The 20189-nt window shown below is 49.9% G+C and overlaps 1 protein-coding gene and 1 long non-coding RNA gene across 6 annotated transcripts in view; both read right to left on the minus strand.

The window, feature by feature from the left end:
- Positions 1-8165, minus strand: part of SAMD4A (sterile alpha motif domain containing 4A) — a 111480-nt gene extending 103315 nt beyond the window's left edge. The window contains exons 1-2 of one of the 4 annotated variants that reach the window (XM_065063160.1): positions 7991-8165; positions 6813-7389 (exon numbers count right to left, since the gene is read on the minus strand). In XM_065063160.1, the coding sequence (XP_064919232.1) occupies positions 6813-7008 (196 nt within the window). In that variant the 5' untranslated portion in view covers positions 7009-7389; positions 7991-8165. The remainder of the gene's footprint in view (positions 1-6812; positions 7390-7990) is intronic. The other 3 variants (XM_065063158.1, XM_065063159.1, XM_065063157.1) reach the window with 3 other exon arrangements.
- A 7253-nt stretch (positions 8166-15418) lies between these two features.
- On the minus strand, positions 15419-20149 carry LOC135579503 (uncharacterized). 2 transcript variants are annotated; one of them, XR_010472692.1, is made up of 5 exons: positions 20013-20149; positions 19352-19440; positions 19079-19162; positions 18474-18561; positions 15419-15555 (listed from the first exon to the last, which is right to left on the minus strand). It is a non-coding gene; the product is annotated as an uncharacterized LOC135579503 (long non-coding RNA). The 2 variants fall into 2 exon arrangements; XR_010472691.1 differs by lacking the exons at positions 19352-19440; positions 20013-20149 and having other exon boundaries at positions 19079-19214.
- Positions 20150-20189: the final 40 nt, after the last annotated feature.

Below are 20189 nucleotides of genomic sequence, written 5' to 3' on the forward strand. Positions count from 1 at the left end.
GAGCACCTTCCCCACTCATCCATTAAATCTCATTGAAGATATTTGCAAACTAGGTTATTTTAATTGATGGCTCTACAGGTGGTTCTCATTCAGCTCCTGATCTCAAGCTATCCTTGACATCTGCCATCAGCTGCATCCTGACAGGTTGAATATTGCCATAAACCATCAGCAATGCCCCGTGCGGTTCCTCCCCTTCACGTGCCGTGGGACAGAACTTAATCTCAACTGCTTTTCCAACTGCAAACATGAGATCTCTGCACAGAAGGGTAACAACTGGATAGAAATCAAGGGAAAACAAGCTGGCCCAGAGAGAAAACTCCAGCTCAAGTCTGCAATGATGCATGAAATGCTTCTCTGCATCTTCTACACACACTTCAAAAGCAGGATTCTTCCCAACTGCGGTCACTGGGGGAGTTAATCCTGACACCACGCCTCTCACCAAGGCACACTTTATATGACAAAACCGTTAAAAGGACACTGCGAAGTACGGAAAAGTCTCTTTGGGAGGGAGCACCCCACCCCACAGTGTTCTCATTAGTTAACTTTTTTCTCCCTCTGATTTTATGAATTGCTATGTAAAAAAAGTTCACCTAGAAGAGACACACCTGTCACCCAAACAACCCAGGCCTCGTTAGCGCTGTCCCGTGGAGCAAAGCTCATCAGTGGTACTGCCGGTGCTCTGCGAGCTTCTCCCTCCTTGGACTGCAAGGGGCGAGTGCCAGGAACAGCGAGGGAAAGTGGTTTTAAGGAAAGAGCAGAAAATGTAGAAGCACAGAGGTGTCTCCTCTCGGTCCCGTCAAGGGAAGCGCAGGCAGAGCGAGGAGGAGGATGAAGGGCAGCCTTTGTCATGCCACCCCACAGACCTACATGCTGACCCACATGCTGGTGTGCGCTGATTCCCACAGCTACTCTGAAAAGTGTTTTTAAAAATAAAAACCTTTGAATCACAAAATTGCAAGAGAATATTTGGTGTGTAACCTTGCTCAAAACCCCTGGCTAACATTGCTTTGTACCTCTATTCCCCTTGCTATTCTCCAAAAAACCCGGCACACGCGATTTTTAGCCCTCAAGTTTGCAAACACAACCCAGGCGAGACGCATGGGCAGCAGCTCATGCAACAGCATGCAGATTAAAAGCAGCCAGCGTGCAACTTCTCAGCAGATCTCTCCATTTCAGAGTCCCAGCTCATGATTTTTAATGAGCAGGGCTGCTCACAGTCCTCTCCGGGCTGAAATAAGAGAGCAGAGGGAGCACACAATGCCAGTGTCCACATCTTAGTGATCCCATGGGGAATGGGGCTCAGATCCTTGCCTCATCCTCCTGGGACGCCTGCACAGGACAGCCCAGCAACACTTAAACCAGAGCTCAGCACTGCAATGCAACACTAAATCAAGAAAAATTAAGAAAAAAAAAAAGAAGTGGGAACCATCTCCAAACTGGGCACAGGGATGATTTTCCGTGAGCGAGGGTCACTGGGGGCAAACTGTGAATTCCGCACAGTGGAGGGGTGGCCGCTTCCCGATGGGCTGGGAGACTGTCTGCAACAGCCATAGGGCTGGAGCCACAGCCACCTAAGGATATGAGAGGCGACGTCTGCAGGAACATGTCATACCTTTTAATAGACCAGCCGGTACAGTCGGGGAAAGGAAAAAATAAAACAAACCTCACAACCACACAAGCCCTCCTTTGAGCTGGTGCACCTTCGTGCTTGGCCATTTTTTCCAGCTGCATCACTTGGTCTAATTAAAGATATTACTGCTCCCTGCAACCCCTGTCTCTTCCTCCAGCCAGTCCTTCTCAGGACAAGAAATCTAGGTCATTTTGATGTCCTCATTGTGATACCTGACAGCCTGCCAAAATGAAATAAAGATTTTGGCCTAAACCTGTGAAGTAGTTAGTGTCCTGCACACAGGGCAAAGAAAGCTACTTATCCTTCAAAAACAAGAGCTTAAAGCTGTCTCTCTGCTACTGTCGGTGCCAATGGGTGTCTGGATGCCTGGAGGACACACAGGAGCCTTCGGGCATCTCTACTGACCAGCAGAAACTGCAGCAGTGCTGAAGCTGTGGAAGGTCCAAAGCCAGGGCTGACGGGATGAGATCACAGAACCTCAGAGTGGTTGGGGTTGAAGGGACCTCTGCAGATCCCCCAGTCCAACCCCCCTGCTCCCGCAGGGTCACAGAGCAGATCACACAGGTGGGTCCAGGGGGTTTGAATGTCTCAGAGCAGGAGACTCCACACCCGCTCTGGGCAGCCTGGGCCAGGCTCTGGCACCTCCCAGCAAACAAGTTTCTCCTCATGTTCAGATGGAGCCTCCTGTGTTTCAGTCTGTGCCCGTTGCCCCTCACCCTGGCGTTGGGCACCACCGAACAGAGTCTGGTCCATCCTCTGACACCCATCCCCGAGATATTTATGAACACTGATGAGATCCCTCTCAGCTTCTCTTCCCCAAGCTGAACTGAGATTCAAGACAGCTTCAGAAGAAAACCCCCAGTGACACCTCTGGCCATCAGAGAGGGGACACCTGAGCAGGCAGGAGCAGAAGCGCATCCCACACTCCGTGCCAAAAGCCTACGGACCACGTCTGGTGGATACAGCAGCCCCCATCTCCTCATTGGGTCCGTACCCTGCAGAGCGGCCACACCAGCACCCCTCGGTGTCCTGGTGGGCACAGGAGCACCGTGGGTCCTGCTGCCACCACAGGTCCCGTTTCCCTCCTGCGTGACCTTTACTGGTGGCTCAGAGGAGGTCGCCGCGTCCTGACGGCTCCGAGCAGCTGGGAGTAAAGCCGCCCAGCGAGGCCAAGCTGGAAGGAAGGAAGGAAGTTATAGCCGGCTTTTAAATAGCACTGGGTAATACCTGAAACTTCTATTTCGGTGCACGGATAATATGGTTTCCATATTCTTCTCCACGCAAGGCAGGCCAAGCCATTCGCACTCAAACTGAATTAGCAGCAACCCACATTCTTCATCAGTTAAACAATTAAAGCTCTGTGAGGCCACTTGTAGTGACCATGGAGAATAACCACGAGCTGTATACTTCCCCTATTGAAGAAATGCATAGATTTCTTTCCATGTTCACTTCTCTTTTACCTTCATAATCAAGCAATACCTTTCAATGCACTACGGATTGCTGCCCCTGCACCACATGTAGTCACCACATCTCTGGTGTGCTCAGAGACACCAGCGTAGGTTTCTGTGGGATGTCTCTTATCTGAGGTGGGCAACATGGTTATATCCACCTCTCCACGCTTGAGCAGGTACTCAAAGAGCCACAGAAGAGGTTCCTCAGGCCTTCTGGAGGGTCATACCTGGCTGTTCACAGCAGAGCCGTGTTGGGTTTGCAGTCATAATGAGGAGGCCTTGGCTGCCATTCTCAAAAATATCCTTACACTTGCAATAAAAATAAGATACAACTCCTTCAAAATAAATATACTTGCTTCTCTGCATCAATTAACTGACTAAAAAGAGAGCTTTTTCTTCCTTGAGGTTATCCCTTCTCACCTGCCACACAGCAGATATGTCTACCAGGCAAGAAACAACCCGGACACCTTTGCTGGGAGAAGTTTTCCTCCAGACCTGGTCCACACACCCAAAGGATCATGAGCCCAGCTCCACCAGCCAGCAAGGATTTCATGCTCTGGTCTCCCTTTAGGCCCCCTCCTGATCTCAGTTGTTGGTGATGCTGTTCCCAAGAATGGTGCCCATCCACCAAGGAACACAGTGGGACTGTCACCTTCTTCTAACAGCGGTGAACTAGAGGTAACGTTCAAGTTTTCCTAGCTCCCAAGAGGGCTGGGTCAAGCAACAGGTCTTGCATGTACGAAACAATTCGCTTTTCACAAGGACCCACCGTTAAGTCAATTCGGACACTTGCTGTGGCACATCAGAGCAGCACGTTGCATTCAGACCAGACCAGTCACAATGACACCCCTTGTCAGATGGAGGATTTCACCCATGCTTCATAAAATAGAATCATATGATCATTTTGGTTGGAAGAAACCCTCAAGATCATGAACTGCTAACTCAACCCTGGCACTGACACATGTCCCTGAGAACCTCATCTCTGCATCTGTTCAACCCCTCCAGGGATGGTGACTCCACCACTGTCCTGGGCAGCCTGTTCCAATGCCCAACAACCCTTTGCATCAATAAATTGTTCCTAATATCCAATCCAAATCATCTTACTGAAGGTGACCACACCACATCTTACAGCCAGCTCCTACAGCCCCTGCCACCCCACGATCCCAAGCACACCACCATCACCACGTCACCAACATCAACAAGGATGCTGGTGGGACACCTAGAAGCAGCGTCTTGGAGGAACTCAAGTTAGTTATGCAAACAATGGGATACAACAAGTAAAGAGCAACGCAAGGTTAGACAACAATACTGCTTTTCAGAAGAACTCAGTGTGATTCCATTGCCAGGCAAGTGACATTTGTCAGGCACTCGAAGTGGGCACTGAATAAGAGTGGTTTAAAATACACAGGTGTTTAAGAAGAAGGCAGTATTAACACTGGAGACTAAAAGCTATTTCCTAACAGTACTTGGTTGCAAACCTCAGCCACTCTTCCCTCCACCGCAACGGGATTGCCCGGCTTGGGAAAGCCCAAGTCCTGCTCTGCAGGACACACGGAGACATCCACCCTCCTGGAAAGCCCTACAAAGAAGTGTTGAGCAAGAGGAACTCAACGGATGCTGGTTTTGCTATCGGCGTTACAAATGCCCTGGAGGAACAGCTGATTTTTTTGGAAGAAGCGTCAGGGAAAGCGCAGGCAGCTCCATAAAGGCACCAAGGGACAGGCCGGATGCCAAACTCTGCTCGCGGGAGAAACCCTCATGCCAAGCAAGGTCAACGGGATTACGGGGTGAGCAGGGATTGCCTGCATGAGTAGCCATGGGAAGGGTCCAACCCCTGGTTGCCACCTTGGCTTATATAGAGACGCCACCACACAGACGGCCATACGTGACTTTGTATCTGGGAAGACTTAAGCTGTTTTCCTTCATAATTCGCCTTTTCTGCAGTCAGGAGGTAAATCACCCCGTTCTAATTACGTGACCAACCTACAGGACACGGCTACTGCCAGAAACACAGTTTGAATGAAAAACTGCAATGCTGACACAAGAAAATAATTAAAAATATATCGCTTATGCTGACTTGCAGCGGGAATGGCAGCAAGGCTGCGCCAAGGCCAGCATGGGAGGCTGCACATTTCTCCTAGAGCAGCTGAGTTTAGAGAACACGCTCCCTCCCCGGGGCCTCCCCACCCAAATGGATGAAGTTCGACCCTTCAGCTGTTTATAAAAACCAGCAGCGTTGCGCCCAGACGCACTCGGCAGCATTCCTGCCTCTCATTCCTGCGGGCTATATAAGGGAACGGCCAATTCCAGCCTCGCTCCCCCCAGAAACAGCCCCGAGCCCTTCGTGCCGGAGCAGCCCCCGGGCTCCGTTTCCTGCAGAAGGATTTAAAAATAACAAAAAATTAAAAAAATTTTTAAAAATCCATCCTCAGTGGAACACGGCGTTGGGCTGGACCTTGTCATCAAATGGCAGCGCAGGCAGCTGCCAAATCCTGCCGGCTCGGTGCTCTAATAGGGAACAGCTGGAGAAAGGGACCCTGCATTCCTCCCGTCCCCGGCAACACTGGGGGCTCTGTTCGGGATCCGGCCGCCAGCCCGCAAGATTTCCACCCATCCCCAAACACAGCCGGGCTGCTCCCCGGCACCGCTCCGACATGCACAGCCCCAAAAGCAAAAGCTCCTGGGGCACCCTGGGATTTTAAACAAAAAGATGCTTTGCAACAGGGTGTGTTTTTTGTTTGTTGGGGGTTTTTTTTTGCCTTGCCTTTTTCTTTTTTAGCAGAACTATGCAACTTAAAAACAGATTTTGCCTTCCCTACTCGCAGTCTGTATTTCACAAACTCCGCTTAAAGCGACTTGCAACCCTGCGCACATCTGCACAAACACAAATGTAACGCATATACGCCCATAAATACGTTAACGCACAGCGCAATTCACACATCGCTTATACCATTTCCATCCTGCTCTAACTCCGTTTACTTCTGTGGAGTTGAATAACTTGTAAAGGTGCATAAATAAAGCCAAAATATACTTTCGTAGCCGCGCACATTTTTTTGCAATGCGTCCTGTACGTTCAGTAACATAAAACAGCCTACTCATATTTTCTTCGAGCTCCACTGAAACACAAGGGGGTATTCAGAGCCGCAGGAAAAAAATGCGTCCAAACAGGATCTGAATGATGAAATAGGAATTGCCACATTTGGAATTAAAAAGAAAAACCAAACAAAAAAAGGATAACCCAGCCACCCAGACCTTTAGAAAATAACAGTTTGCTTAAGGTAGTAAGAGGCTTCTTCTGCATGTTGCAAAAGCAAAGCAAGCCACGTTGTCCAAAAGAAGCCTAGAAAATCCAGACTCTACGTGACCTGACTTACTTATTTCACAGGAAACTGCATGGAAGGAGGAAAGGGGGGGAGGACGGGGGAAAGCGAAAAAAAAACCCCAAAGTACCAATCATTCATGCTGCCGTAGTTACACCACGCCACAAACCAGAGTACTTTGCTGCGAAAAACTGCAATAAGCCATCGCCCGTTTGAAAAATAAAACATGAGAAGACGTTGAATGCGTTCAAGCTGGGGAGCCAGGTTCCCCTCTTTGCTTGGGTGGTTTGCTGATTTACTATTTTTAAACGGTTTTGTTGATTTTCTAAACGATTTTGCCTGCATCGGGGCATCGTTCGAGAAGGTTTGCAGCCAAAAGCAAATGAAAAATAAAATCAAAACCCAACTTACCGGGGTTGTTGGCCTCCCCTTCGAGGATGTGGAGCTCGGTGCAGTCGGCCAGGGAGTGCTCCAGGCAGAGCTGGAGGAAGCGAGCTTGGGTCCGGCTGACGCGTTTGAGGAGCGAGAGCAGCGCAACAGTCTGTTCGCACTCGTTCCAGCCCTTGAACCAACCGGCCAAGACACCGACCTGGTCTCGAAACATCATGGTGAGCCGGAGGAGACGCACCTCTGCGGGGGGAGAGAATAAATAACCGGCGGGATCCCCCCCGCCCCGACGCTGCTTGCGCCGCTACGTCTTGGGTCAGGATTTAAAAAAAAATAATAATAATAAAAATTAGGGGGGGGGGGGAAGGAAAAAAAAAATCTCCTTTGCGATAAAAAGGGTGGGTTTTGGTTTGGATGCAGCTTTCGGCCTGGGTTGGGTTTTGCTCCGGCTCTCCTGGCTTCGGTGCAGCGCTGGATTCCCTGACGGCGACGCTGGGGGAGGAAAAGGGGGGGCGGCCAAAAAAAAAAAATTAGGCCAAAAAAAAGGGAAAACCCCAGTGTAAGAGGCGGTGGCGGGTGGGGAGCGGTGGGGGCCTCACACCTGGAAAAGAAAGGGGGGGTGTCAGGGGGACGGCGAGGAGGAGGAAGGCTCGGCCTGGGCACTGCAGCCTTCCTCCCCCCCCCTCCCTCCTCCAACGAGACCTCTGACACCCCCTATGCTGGCAGCGACCCCCCCATCGGTTTGGGGGAAGCACCCCCCATCGCACCCAGTACCCCCCAGGGTGCTCCCAGCAGCACGGGGGAGGGGGGACTGTCAGCACCCCCACGCAAAGCACGGGGGGGATAAGCAACCCCCCCCCTGCACTCAGCACCCGGGAGGGGGAGGGAGGGAACTCCCCACCCACAGCAGCCAAGCACAGGGGAAGCTCCCTCAGAACACCCGGTGTGTGTGGGGGGGAATAAGCAAGCCCCCCCATGCGGTGCAATAAGCAAAACAGGGTGCAATAAGCAACCCCCCCTCAATGCATTGAACACCCCGAGATGAGCAACGCCCCACGCATGCAAAACCGCAGGGAAGGGGGAGCAGAAGGAGCAACCAGCACCCGAGTGAGGGGGGTGTCCCCACTGCAGCGAAGCACGGTTAAAAAGGGGGGTACCCCCCCCAAAAAAAGTTCCCCTCCTCCGCAAACTGACACACTCACCTGACTCGTCGTGGCCCCGGGGCGCGGGGGGGGCCGGCGCGGCGCCGGGGGGGGCCGTGCCATGGCGGGGAGAGGGGAGGGGGGAGCGGGAAGGGGGGGTTGCGAACGGCGGCGGCGGCTCCGCGGCGCGAGACTGAGGCCGGCGGCGCGCGGAGCCCCCGCTCCCCACATGCCGCTCATTTGCATAGCGGTGACGTCATGGGGGCGGGGAGGCGGAGGGCGCGGAGGGGGGGGGGGGGGGTTTGGGACGCGCGCATAGCGCGCGTCCCAAACCCCCCCCCCCCCCCTCCGCGCCCTCCGCCTCCCCGCTTGCAAAACCCCACTGAAAAAACTGGGGTGATCCTCCGCTTCAGGGTTGGGGGGCGGAAGAGCCCTCACCCCGAAGTCACTGCCCGCCCACCCCCCCCCCCCCGGGTGCGGATGGTGGAGGAAACCACCCTCTAGTGGGCTGTCGGGTAGTAGCAGTTCTGTGGGTTTCACAAAATCACAGGAAGGGACCTGGAAAGCTCATCCAGTGCAATCCCCCCATGGAGCAGGAACACCCAGATGAGGTTACACAGGAAGGTGTCCAGGCGGGTTGGAATGTCTGCACAGAAGGAGACTCCACAACCCCCTGGGCAGCCTGGGCCAGGCTCTGACACCCTCACCAGGAACAAGTTTCTTCTCAAATTTAAGTGGAACCTCTTGTGTTCCAGTTTGCACCCATTACCCCTTGTCCTATCATTGGTTGTCACCGAGAAGAGCCTGGCTCCGTCCTCCTGACACTCCCCCTTTCCATATTGATCCCCATGAATGAGTCCCCCCTCAGTGTCCTCTTGTCCAGCTCCAGAGCCCCAGCTCCCTCAGCCTTTCCTCACACGGGAGATGCTCCACTCCCTTCAGCATCTTGGTGGCTGCGCTGGACTCTCTCCAGCAGTTCCCTGTCCTGCTGGAACTGAGGGGCCACAACTGGACACAATATTCCAGGTGTGGTCTCCCCAGGGCAGAGCAGAGGGGCAGGAGAACCTCTCTGACCTACTGACCACCCCCTTCTAACCCACCCCAGGTACCATTGGCTTCCTGGCCACAAGGGCCCAGTGCTGGCTCATGGTCACCCTGCTGTCCACCAGGACCCCCAGGTCCCTTTTCCCTACACTGCTCATGTTTGGTTTGGGTTTTTTTTGGGCAGGGGGGGAAATGCTACTTTCTGTATCAGTAAACATCACATCAGCAAGAAAAGTAGTTTTTAGAACTAGTTAGTTAATATTATTTAAATTATTTTATTTCTGCACATCAGCATGCTCAGCATTCAAGGGGTGAGTGGTACAGGTGTATCCAACAAGGACACAGGTATGTCCAATAAGGGATATCCAAAATAGGGGGAAAAGCCCTACAACAACAACAACAACAACAAAACACACCAAACAAACACAAGCTTTTGCAAAAAGGCAGCAAATATTAAGCAGAATCTAACACTCTATAAAGCATAAATAAAGGTGTAAAACATGATTGTTTGTGGGCACGGTAAAAGGATGTCGAGTGTCTGATCCGTGCATGGCTTGGGCTTTAGGGAACGAGTGACAACGGTACCTTTGCAGCAATTTCTGGTCCATGTTGCTTTGCGGACAGGGAAGCTTGGGATTAAGACAAGTGCAGATGTGATGGGATGGTGGCAAAACAGGGGCTGCCCCCCTACACTGGTGAATCCATTCCCCAAAAGTGTCTGCGTGCTCTGGTGGGTGCCGGGAAAGGGAAAGCTCTGGGTTTGTGCACCATTCGGCTTAAAAAGCAACAGACGTGTAGGAAAAAAAGTAGCAGGGAGCTAAAGGCTGCCCGACGGCACCACGTCCCATGTGCAGGAGCATCGACCCCACAGCAGGACCATGAGATGAGGATCAACCAGTCGCTTCCAGCAACTCCTCTGTCAAGCGCAAATGGTCCAACTTACCCTGCTTACAAGTTTGCATGTAACGTGCTTCAGCTTTCAGTGTATCTGGTGACTAATTAAACAAACTGGAGCGGAGTTCCCTGCCAACAAACCCCAACCATCTGTCTCATCCTCCAGCTCCATCCTAAATAAATGGTCAATGGAAACAGCCCCTCGCCCCTCACCTCAGCGCCAGCGATCCCCCCGCTGTCCGGACGTCCTGCGAGGATGCACCATCTGCCACCCCGGTGTGCACGTCTTGCACGGGAAGACGGAGCGAGGCTCATCAACCATCAGCGGTAACGGCACGAGGAGCTCCGGGCAGAACGCCGCACGCTTGCACGTTGCTAATTTAAGGGTTGCCAAGCTTGCTTCGCTGATAACGCCTCTCAGGTTTTGCATTTTGCACATCTAAAGTGGTAACAGCAGCGATCGGGAGAATATTTTAGGGCTGAAACATCTGCGAGGCTGGGCAGATTGGCGGGAGGCCGTGTCCCCCCCATGCAGCCAGTCACGAATGAGTGAGAGTAAAAGGACCGAAGCCATGGAGTGTGTCCCATGCTCCAGGAGATGTGAAGAGCGTGTTTGATAATAGAACAAAAAATAATCATCTGCCACTTGGGAGATTACAGGCACCTATTCCCCATTGCGTCCTGACGAAGCAGGCACTGATGAGTGAGATCCTGATGTAACAGCATACGCTGTGATGTTTGGAGGTTTCTATGGTAATTAAAAAATATATCTGTGACCTGTGGAAGAAATACGCTGCTGCATCATTGTGCTGTGGATGCCCACAGAGATCATTTTGATATAAAGATCCCCAAGCTGGCTGGAGGCAAATCTCCTTTTTGGGGCTAATTGGCTGCGGTTGAAGAACTCATCAGCACCTCCATGGGCAACTCCCTTCCCCGTGGATGGAGCATCTAATGTGCAGACACCGCGTCCTGCGAGCAGAGACACCAGCTCTGCACAAACACGAGCCAGAGCGAGTGGAGAAGCAGGATAATTCTATTTTATATGGCAGTTCCTGGGGGCTCCCGGGATCTTCACGGATCTGTTTCCACAGGGCTGCAAGTCCTGGGGCAGAGAGTGGAGGTTGTTACTGGGCTTGGCGTCGCCTGCACTGTCACTTTTTTGGCTGGGGCAGAGCTCCTGGCATGCCAGGATGCTTGGTATGGCAACACGCGTGCTGTCTAGGCACCATCTACATTTCTGTTTACCTATTCGGGGAGAAAACAAGAGGCCTGCGGTAATATCAGCCAAGCAGGTGGTCTAAGCAAATTAGTGAATCTTGACGGCTCTTGGGTTCAAAGGCAGCAGTTGCTCATCTCCGATTGCATATTTAGCTGGAGAAAAGATGAGTGTATCCACCAGCGCACAATGGCCCAGATTTCCTAGCTCATTAAACCCAAGTATTAGTGAAAAATATCATGGTAGACAGGCTGAGATAATTAAACACAACAGCGCTTCCATTTGTTCCTGAACAAAGTGTGGCAATTGGCTGCTGGGATGCAAGTGTTTTCCTTACTTTGGGTGTGTTTGGTTTTGATGGGGCTTATTTGTATGAATCGCACAAAATAAGAAATATAAGTAAAAATAAAAAGTAAACACTAAAACCTACATGGGCCTACATTTCCACACTGGCAGCCATTGAAAATTTGCACTTATACTCACACTCTTGTACTCAGTCTGGGATTTGGGGGTGACCTCGGGTCTGAATTCACCGTGAAAGGGGCAGAGATCTTCCAAGGTCTGTCCTACATAGATCTGCTTGAGGCTGGGGGAGGAGGACGCAGATATGCACAGGAAATACTGTATAGCATGGGGAGTGCTGCTCATGTTATATTTGTTAAACCGTTGTCAAGGGTTTGCTTTCAGAAGACCCAGTTTCATCCCTGAAAACATCATTGTGTTGTGCTGTGAGGGCATCAGCATCTCCAGCCACGTCAGGTCTGCTCATCGATGAGTTGACACGTTGATTGAGGGACACAGATGCAACAAAATAAATCAGCTTAACTAATGATTGTCAAAAAAAACCACCAACCCAAACCTTTGCAAAGGCACCACAGGCTGGTGATGCACACAGAATCGGGTGACGAAGAGGAGCTGAGGAAGAAAAGGATGTGAAGTATTTATTTATCCATGCAGGCGGTACGTTTCTTTGGGCTCTTCCAGTTTCGAACAGCCCCTTCAATGTAACTGCAGGCTTTTGCATTGCAAAACCTTATCGTCCCATCGACAGTAAGCAGAATTGGTCTTTGCAAAACAGACCTCTGTGTGTGTTGAAGGCAAAGCCTGACTCAAGCCCCGCTGGGCCTTCGGGGCAGCCTGGATATTTGGTGTGCTGGTTTGCGCGGCACACGAGAGATGTCCCATCCCATCCCACCCCCTCCAGCTCACACCTCGGATGTGTCTGCAGTGAGACGCCCGCGCGGCTCCGGGCCCCTCTTCACGCATGCTAACACCCCGTAAATGCCTGCTGGCGGCAGAACTCCCTGGATGGCTATATCCCATCGCCTCACGTCATGTTTACCTACAACACTCGGATTTTTTCAAACCATTTCCAGCCGGCAATGAAAGCAGCTTGTTGTAGGACTTGGAGCGGACTGAGGCTGCGTTGCGAGCAGATGGCCCTGATGAAACAAGATGCTGATCCCCAAGGAGGCACCATCCAACGGAGCTGCTCGACTCCCCGGCTCCAGCAGCTCCAAGATGGGCTTGGAGATGTGCATTAGCACGCACCAGCGAGAAATTGCTTCCCTAGCTACCCCTTTCTGGTTCCAACTCAAGACATGTCAGCAGCACTGATACTAAGGCAGTTTTTCTACTTAATTATTAATAATGAAGCGTGCCTGGTGCTGACAAAATGATGGTAATTTAAGGAGAATTTCCTTCAAAGAGAGTGGAAGAGTTGCCAGGCTGGGTGAGGTTTTAGATGTAGCCAGGATGCTGGGGTGGAGGGAAACCTTCACACTCTCACCTGATAAAATAGCAGAGGATCCAAGCGTGAAATGCAAACATTGGGGCAAATGGCTCATGTTGATCCTCCTGCTCCTGGCTCCAAACACGCAGCTTTCTGCAAAACCTACGTGAGTAACAGGCATAACATGAGTATGGGCACATAGGTAGGATAGATCTAAATAGATATGATCCACTGATCTAAGGGATAGTCCGCATTTTGCCCAAGTTCTCTGAAGACATTGCAAGAAGCAACAAGAAGGGGACAAGACACGGAAACTGCGTGAACTGGGGAGAGAGTCCGCGTGTGCTTAGGAGGCAGGATGGGTTTGGCAGATCCAGATCCTGGATCCAGTCTCAGCTGTGTCCTTTACACTGTCCGCATGTCTCTTCTCCATCCCACCACAACTCTGGCCACTCACTTGCCCAGGATGCCACCTACTCACCCTGGTACGGAGGTTGTTTCTCAGGAGAGCTCCATAAATGAAGGCTGGCACGTCTACGAAGGACTAACAGCAAACTGGGTAACACCAGCCCCAACTCCCCGATGAACCAGACTGGTTGTGCAACTCTCTGCCACGTGTTTAAATTGTTGCTCAGAAGTTTTTACCTGTTTTCTTGAAAACAGGGTATAAACACATATGTAAAATTGGAAATGTTGTTCTGCGTATACTAACCTCAGCTAGCCCAGCTTGTCTCCAGCCACCACCCAGCAGAGCACAGGGGGGGTCACCACTTCCACGAGGAGTCTGGCATGGGAGTGGGGAACCCTGGCAGCTCTGCTAAAATGTCCCCAAACTGCCACTCCTGTCTTCATGGATATCAACAAGTTTCTTTGCCAGAGGTGGGAGAAAAGTAAAGAGAGAGAAGAGAAGGAGAGAGGAAGGAGAGAGGAAGAAGAGAGGAAGGAGAGAGGAAGGAGAGAGGAAGGAGAGAGGAAGGAGAGAGGAAGGAGAGAGGAAGGAGAGAGGAAGGAGAGAGGAAGGAGAGAGGAAGGAGAGAGGAAGGAGAGAGGAAGGAGAGAGGAAGGAGAGAGGAAGGAGAGAGGAAGGAGAGAGGAAGGAGAGAGGAAGGAGAGAGGAAGGAGAGAGGAAGGAGATTCTCGTGGAAATGAGAAGATGCAAAAAGGGGATAAATCAGATCAGATTTGCGCAGGTACGGCCACTCAGCTGGACCAAGGTCCATCTCTAAATCCTGCTACAAAGGATCATGTTGCTCCAAATAAGAGACATAAAAATAGACTAAAAACATTCCTGCCCTGTGCTTTTCAGGAGCTTATTTGGAAAAACAAAGCTCTTGATCAAGAACCAGTGGCTACGTTTTTGGGTTCGCCTTGCCCTTGTATGGACTGGTCCCGCTCCCTAGAGCACAGACGACCACATAGTTCACACACGAGATCATGCGTCGTGTTCCAGTGTAGATGGCTGGGGTTAAAACTGGTGCCAGCTCCAGGGAAAAGCTTTACAAGCTACCATACTTTGTCATTGTCCCCACCTTCAGCATCCAGCCACCGCTCTGTGCCCACCACCTCTTTCAGTAGCTCTCAGACTATGTGCGGCAAGGGAAATATTGGCAGTGCTGGAGGATATGTTTTTTGTGGGAATCTTCGGAGAATGATGCTTAATGTGCAGCAACCAGGAACATTTAAGGACACCATGGAAAATATGGCTTAATGCAGGATATAAATGACCCCATTGAAACATGTCATAGGGTGAAGAGTCCTTTTTTATTATCAAATAGAATCATAGAACAGTTTGGGTTGGAAGGAACATTGAAAGCTCCCCCAGTGCCACCCCTGCCATGAGCAGGGACATCTTCTCCAGCTCAGGTTGCTCAGAGCCCCGTCCAGCCTGGCCTTTCAGGGCGGGAGAAAAGCAAATGGTTTGTTAATCACAGAGCATTAAATGGTGTTGGACTTGGAGACTTTGTCTTTAAGTTGGCGCTGAAAGGGAAAACTGGAGCTGCCAGACTTATTTTACACATTTTCATGTCTCTGGGAAGATATTAAATATTGAAAGACTGGAAAAGCTATAGTAATTGTCAAATGTGAATTCACCAGCTCTTGAGAAACATCTTTCTTTTGGTCCTAGAGCAGAACATAAAGGTAAATTCTTGTGTCACTCAAACTGTCCTGGCAGAGGAGGGCTTGGATGATGCTGCAGCCACTCCAGCCAGTGTTCTGTACTGACCACTGAAGCCGGTTTTCAAAAGAAAGGCAGCAGCTGGGTTGTCAATCTTGTCTCCGTGTACGCAGCGTCTGGTGAAAAGCATCACTTTTCAAGCTGTTCTACACCATAAATCGCTGCCTCATTCTTACTTTGATCGATGAAACGTGCTGCCATAGAAAGGGGTCTGCTAACCTTGGCAAGCGGAGCAGCCCCAGGAGAAGACGCGGTGCCTGAGTCCTTCAGGGCTCCCTGTTTGCCGTAATTATCCTCAGCAAGATCCCACCCCAGCCTTCCTGCAAGCTGGTGTGTTCTGAGCTTGCAGTCCAGGCTCTTTCCCTACAGGGAAAACCCTTGAAATCAAGGACCTTCGGGACACAGAGACCAAAATCAAATAGCTTCGAGCATGTCTGTGTTGCATTTGACCAGCTAAGAAGTGACAGAACATCTCACGGTCAGTTCTGGTGGCAGGAGATTGATGCATGGTGACCCCTGCTAGATCTCCGGGGTCTCACTGCCTCCCAACTAAAGAGCATCTGCAGATGAAAAAAAGAAGAGGAACAACTATCAAAATCATTCACAGTTTAGCAATACTCCCTCTAGCCTGTTTGATAAAATATTGCTCACAAGGAGCTGATAGACACTGAAATAAATAGCACTATGAGAGAGATAAGTGATGCATTAGACTCCTCACCAGTCCCTGACTACAGCTACTGTTGCAAAATCTGCCAACAACTATTAAATGTGAACTGGCTACGCAATAGGGGAGGAAAAAATATTAGGAACTGCCAAAAACCTTCATCTGATGAAGACAAAAAGCTGGAGGAGGCATGTGAAACCTACAAATGCTTTTTAGGGGCAAATCTTCTGATGCAAGAATCGCACAGACTGAGGATTTAAACCACGGGCAGCAACTTATTGTCTTGATAATTTATTGCTGGTCCCCCAGAAGTAGTTTTGGGATTCACTGGACCCTCAGGGGCACCCAGACAGTGCACTAGTGCAGGTGTTTTCTAAGGAATGGAAACGCAGCGACTCCTCATGTCACGACTATGGGAAACATCCCAGTATTGCCCTTTCTATGGCTGAGGAGTTGGTGCATAGGGAGGAGGAGTAAACGGATTTTTTTTGGTTTCTCTGAACCCCGATGAAGGCTCAGTAATGTCAGCATTAATCTATAATGTCATTGCTTTTCAAAATACTGTTGGAGAAACAGAGCGACTCCTCTCTTTGGACATCAGGTTCTGTCAAAGACTTTGCCTAGTCCTAAGGCTGTGTTTACTACAATATTTTCACCATTTTAAGTCATTCCCATCATGAAATGGCTTAATTAAAGCAGGAGCTCTCCTTGCTTGGATGCAGCAGCATCCAGACAAAGGTGCCTTTATGTAGGTGTTGCACATTCCTACTAATTTATGGAACCAAACCAGTCGAAGCTCCTTTTTTTATAGGCATAACCATCGCTGTGCTTGTATCGCTCTACCCACATTGCTCACAGACATGAGGGAGTAAAACCAATACCGAAACAATGTGTAGAGACACTTGAGTGACTCTGCGCTGTTCAGCAGGGACTTTGCAAGCCCCTCTGTGGTCACTGGCTCAGCAAACACCCCAGGGGATGGTAGCTACGCTGCTTCAGAGAGCAGGGAGTGGGGTCTGCCTGGTTTTGGGGGACCCTGCAAAACACAGGACTCTCCAGTGCTCCATTATGGCCTGAGAGCTGTGCTCAGGTGTGCATTTGCATTATGAGGCCACTGTATGCCTCCAAAACAACATTAAAATGATAGTAATAATAAAGTTATGCAGAAATATAACCTTAATCCTCTTTTTCTCTTTGCCCTTTCTCCAGCAAGACAATACCAAGCCTTTCTAATGGCTTAGCTCAGAGGAGGACTTTGCTGTATCAGATAAAATTCATCTATTCCTGGCACTAATTACATTAGCTATAAACATACAGGGCACCAGGGACAACCTTTGCAGGGGCTGCACGTCTGCTGCACTGACAGAGGCCAGTCCTTGTTTATTCTGGATAGCAGGACAACGGAGCAAATGGTGACCGGTGGCCAGTTACTGCAGGGACTTCTCCTGGCAGAGACCTCCCAGAGCTTCATCAGGGCACGGAGGGACCAAGCAATGCACAAATGAGCAGGAGAAACTCAGACCCCGATTCCTGACTCCTCTTGCCATACTTAAGGTTTAAAGCCTGATGTTAGCAAGTAGATCATTTAGGTTGGAAGAGACCCTCAAGATCAAGTCCAGCCATTAACCCAACACCGGCACCACCCCATGTCCCTGAGAACCTCATCTCTGCGTCTGTCCAACCCTCCAGGGATGGTGACTCCAGCACTGCCCTGGGCAGCCTGTTCCAATGACCAACAGCCCTTTGAGGAAGAAATTGTTCCCAATATCCAATCTGAACCTCCCCTGGTGCAACTTGAGGCCGTTTTCTCTTCTCCTCTCACTTGCTACATGGGAGAAGAGACCAACACCCTCCACGCTACAGCCTAAAATGAATAATTTTAATGAGATTCACACAAAAGCTTGTCTTAAAGTTGAACAAAACATGTACATGGGTTCTCATCTGCTCAAACCCACCAAAACATGAGATGCTGAGCTCCCCTTAATCCCTGATGGGGAACACCACCACGCCAGGTCGACGGCACTGGCTACTGGTTCTGGTGGTCACATCCTAAGTGCTGGTGCTGAGACTTCATAGGGTCCGTAGTAGAACCAAGAGCATTTTCATCAATGAGGATTAGGGGTCAGGGCATTATCCAGTTTTCAAAGCACCTTATGGGAATTCTGAATTCTTCATGGGAACAAGAAGACCATTTTAAGATTAATTGACCTGAATTGTCTCCCTCCTACTGTCCATCCTTTACTTGAAGGAGGCAGGTCAGGAGGAGGGAAGACCCTACCAGAGAAACTTGTTCTACAGAAGGTGTCCACGTCATAGTCTGTTGGCATTTAGAGAAGTACCTTGGGACATCCCCAAGTAACACCACTTAGCTGGATCAACTCATTTCAAAGCCTCAGCTCTAATTATAGCTGAAGAACCAAACCAAGCGGTGATGTACCTCCCACCTTTCTCCTGCGGCAAAAAATCATTACAAATTTGTAATAACGCAATGCTGGTGACAAGAAGCAAGTCTTGTTGCCAGAAGTCCACATATGTTCCTTGATGTCACCAAATCATCCAGAATGAGTGGAAGAAGAACGGTATATTACCTCTATTACAACAGGGTGACAGAGCAGAACAGCCTCTTACAATATACTGTGTTTCTGTGGGTCACGGGAAGGTTTTATTTTTCTCTTAGAGCCTTGAATCCCTGTTTTAAGACAACCAAGGGATACACGAGGCAGCTTTAGAGCTGCTCCTTTTACTTCACACCTGCTCTGTATTTTGAGGTGGCTTTTTAGAAGAAAGGCAAATGTAATAATCCAGCTACTGTACCTTTTATAACTCTCCGTCAGGTCTTTGATTTGGGCCAGCAAGGAAGCTTGTTAGGTCTGATAAAGCGACTCAGCATCTCTGGAAAATGCTATTAAAAGAACATGAAACAAATGAAAAGCTGGGACAGACTTAATGGTAAATACATGGCCTGGCAGTTCAGCACAACTACATCCTGTTTGCCATTATTATTTAATACTGGCATCGATTGGTTGAAGGATGAGACAGACCAGGCAATTCTCTGTGGGGTTCACTTGAACACCATTTCACTTGGAGACTAAACAAGCCCACAAGCTTGGATCACACTGTCTTGTTGGGAAATTTTAATTAATTGATTTAATGTCGGGGACTACTGTGGTCAAGCAGTAAACACCACCTCTTTGATCATCTACGTGGACAAACCAAGTCCCGACTAAATCTCAAGCGGTGCCCAGCTCCAGGTTGGAACCAGTGCAGCATTAACCTGCTTCTCTGCAATAACGAGCCGGGCAGCCGCTATCCCACATATATAAACTGTTTGTATGGAAACTGCTATTGCCGTGGCTCAGGTTCTTTAGTCTTTGTATTATTTTTTTTCTGAGAGGCCACAGAGGCCTAGAACAACTCACAGCAGCTCTCCCTTTCACAACGGCGACACATGAAGAGATGTCTGAAGAGTAATTAGTTCCACCATCATCACGTTAGCTGCTCCCCTGTAACGGCAGAACAAGGCTAGAGACAGGGACAGGGAGGCTGAACTCAGCAACTACCTCCACCAGGTATGTTGTAACCCAGCCTGCAAAACCCAGCGTGAAACCACCTAGAAAGGGAAGGTAATTTTTAATTTTAAGACTGATTTCACCCACTATTTCATGCTCATTCTTGCACATTCACATACTCACAAGCGCCAAGCCACATGTCCAAGCGGAGCGGTGAGGACTGTCTGTAGTGACACAGAGGACAAGTTCTCATCCTGCTTCAGTGATTCATCCTAAGTGATGAAGACACTGTTTGATATTTGCAGTCTTTCCACCCTCTCTTAATACAGACAGCTCTGGGTCTGCTCGAGTTGGATCACGCTGTTGTGCCACATCTGCGTTGTTTTTATCTGAGGTACAGCCTTGCTGCCACCAACACTCATTCCTCCCGCTATTACATCCTTCTCTGCTCTCCTCTTGCTGTTCTTACCCCCTGGATTGCAGCATTTCCACACAGAACCGCGTCTCCTATAGTTCTCCACAAGCACAGCTCAGTCCCCACAGCCACCAGGTATTTAATTCCCGTTTGATATACAGTGCAAACAAGAGGCTGATTTGGCCAGCAGTTTATTCCCTAGTTGTGCCTGGCAAGGAAGGTCACTTGACATACACCAGATAAATTGTCTTACAAACTATTTACTGATCGCTGGCTGGAAATCTGGGGCTACGTGCATCAATTCCCAACCTCCAGCTGTCTTTACAACTCCTTCCACCAGCATCACCTCAATCTTTTCCTCATCGCCAAGAGTTTGGAAGCAGAGACATGAGAAAACAAAAACAAATGAATGATGGAAAGATGGAGTACCTTTGAGTAGGGGAAGCATCCTTCCCTGGTTTGGAGGTGTGCAGCACCTCATGTGTACCTTGCAAAGCAGCAGGAGCTGCAGGAGAACGCAGCTGAACAGCTCAGAGTGTGGTTTTCTGTCCCCGAGACCAAGCAGCTGTCCTGGAATTGGATGTGGGACAAAGCTGCAAGGGAACA

The sequence above is a fragment of the Columba livia genome, chromosome 5 (genome assembly GCF_036013475.1).
Source record: "Columba livia isolate bColLiv1 breed racing homer chromosome 5, bColLiv1.pat.W.v2, whole genome shotgun sequence".
Lineage (NCBI taxonomy): Eukaryota > Metazoa > Chordata > Aves > Columbiformes > Columbidae > Columba > Columba livia.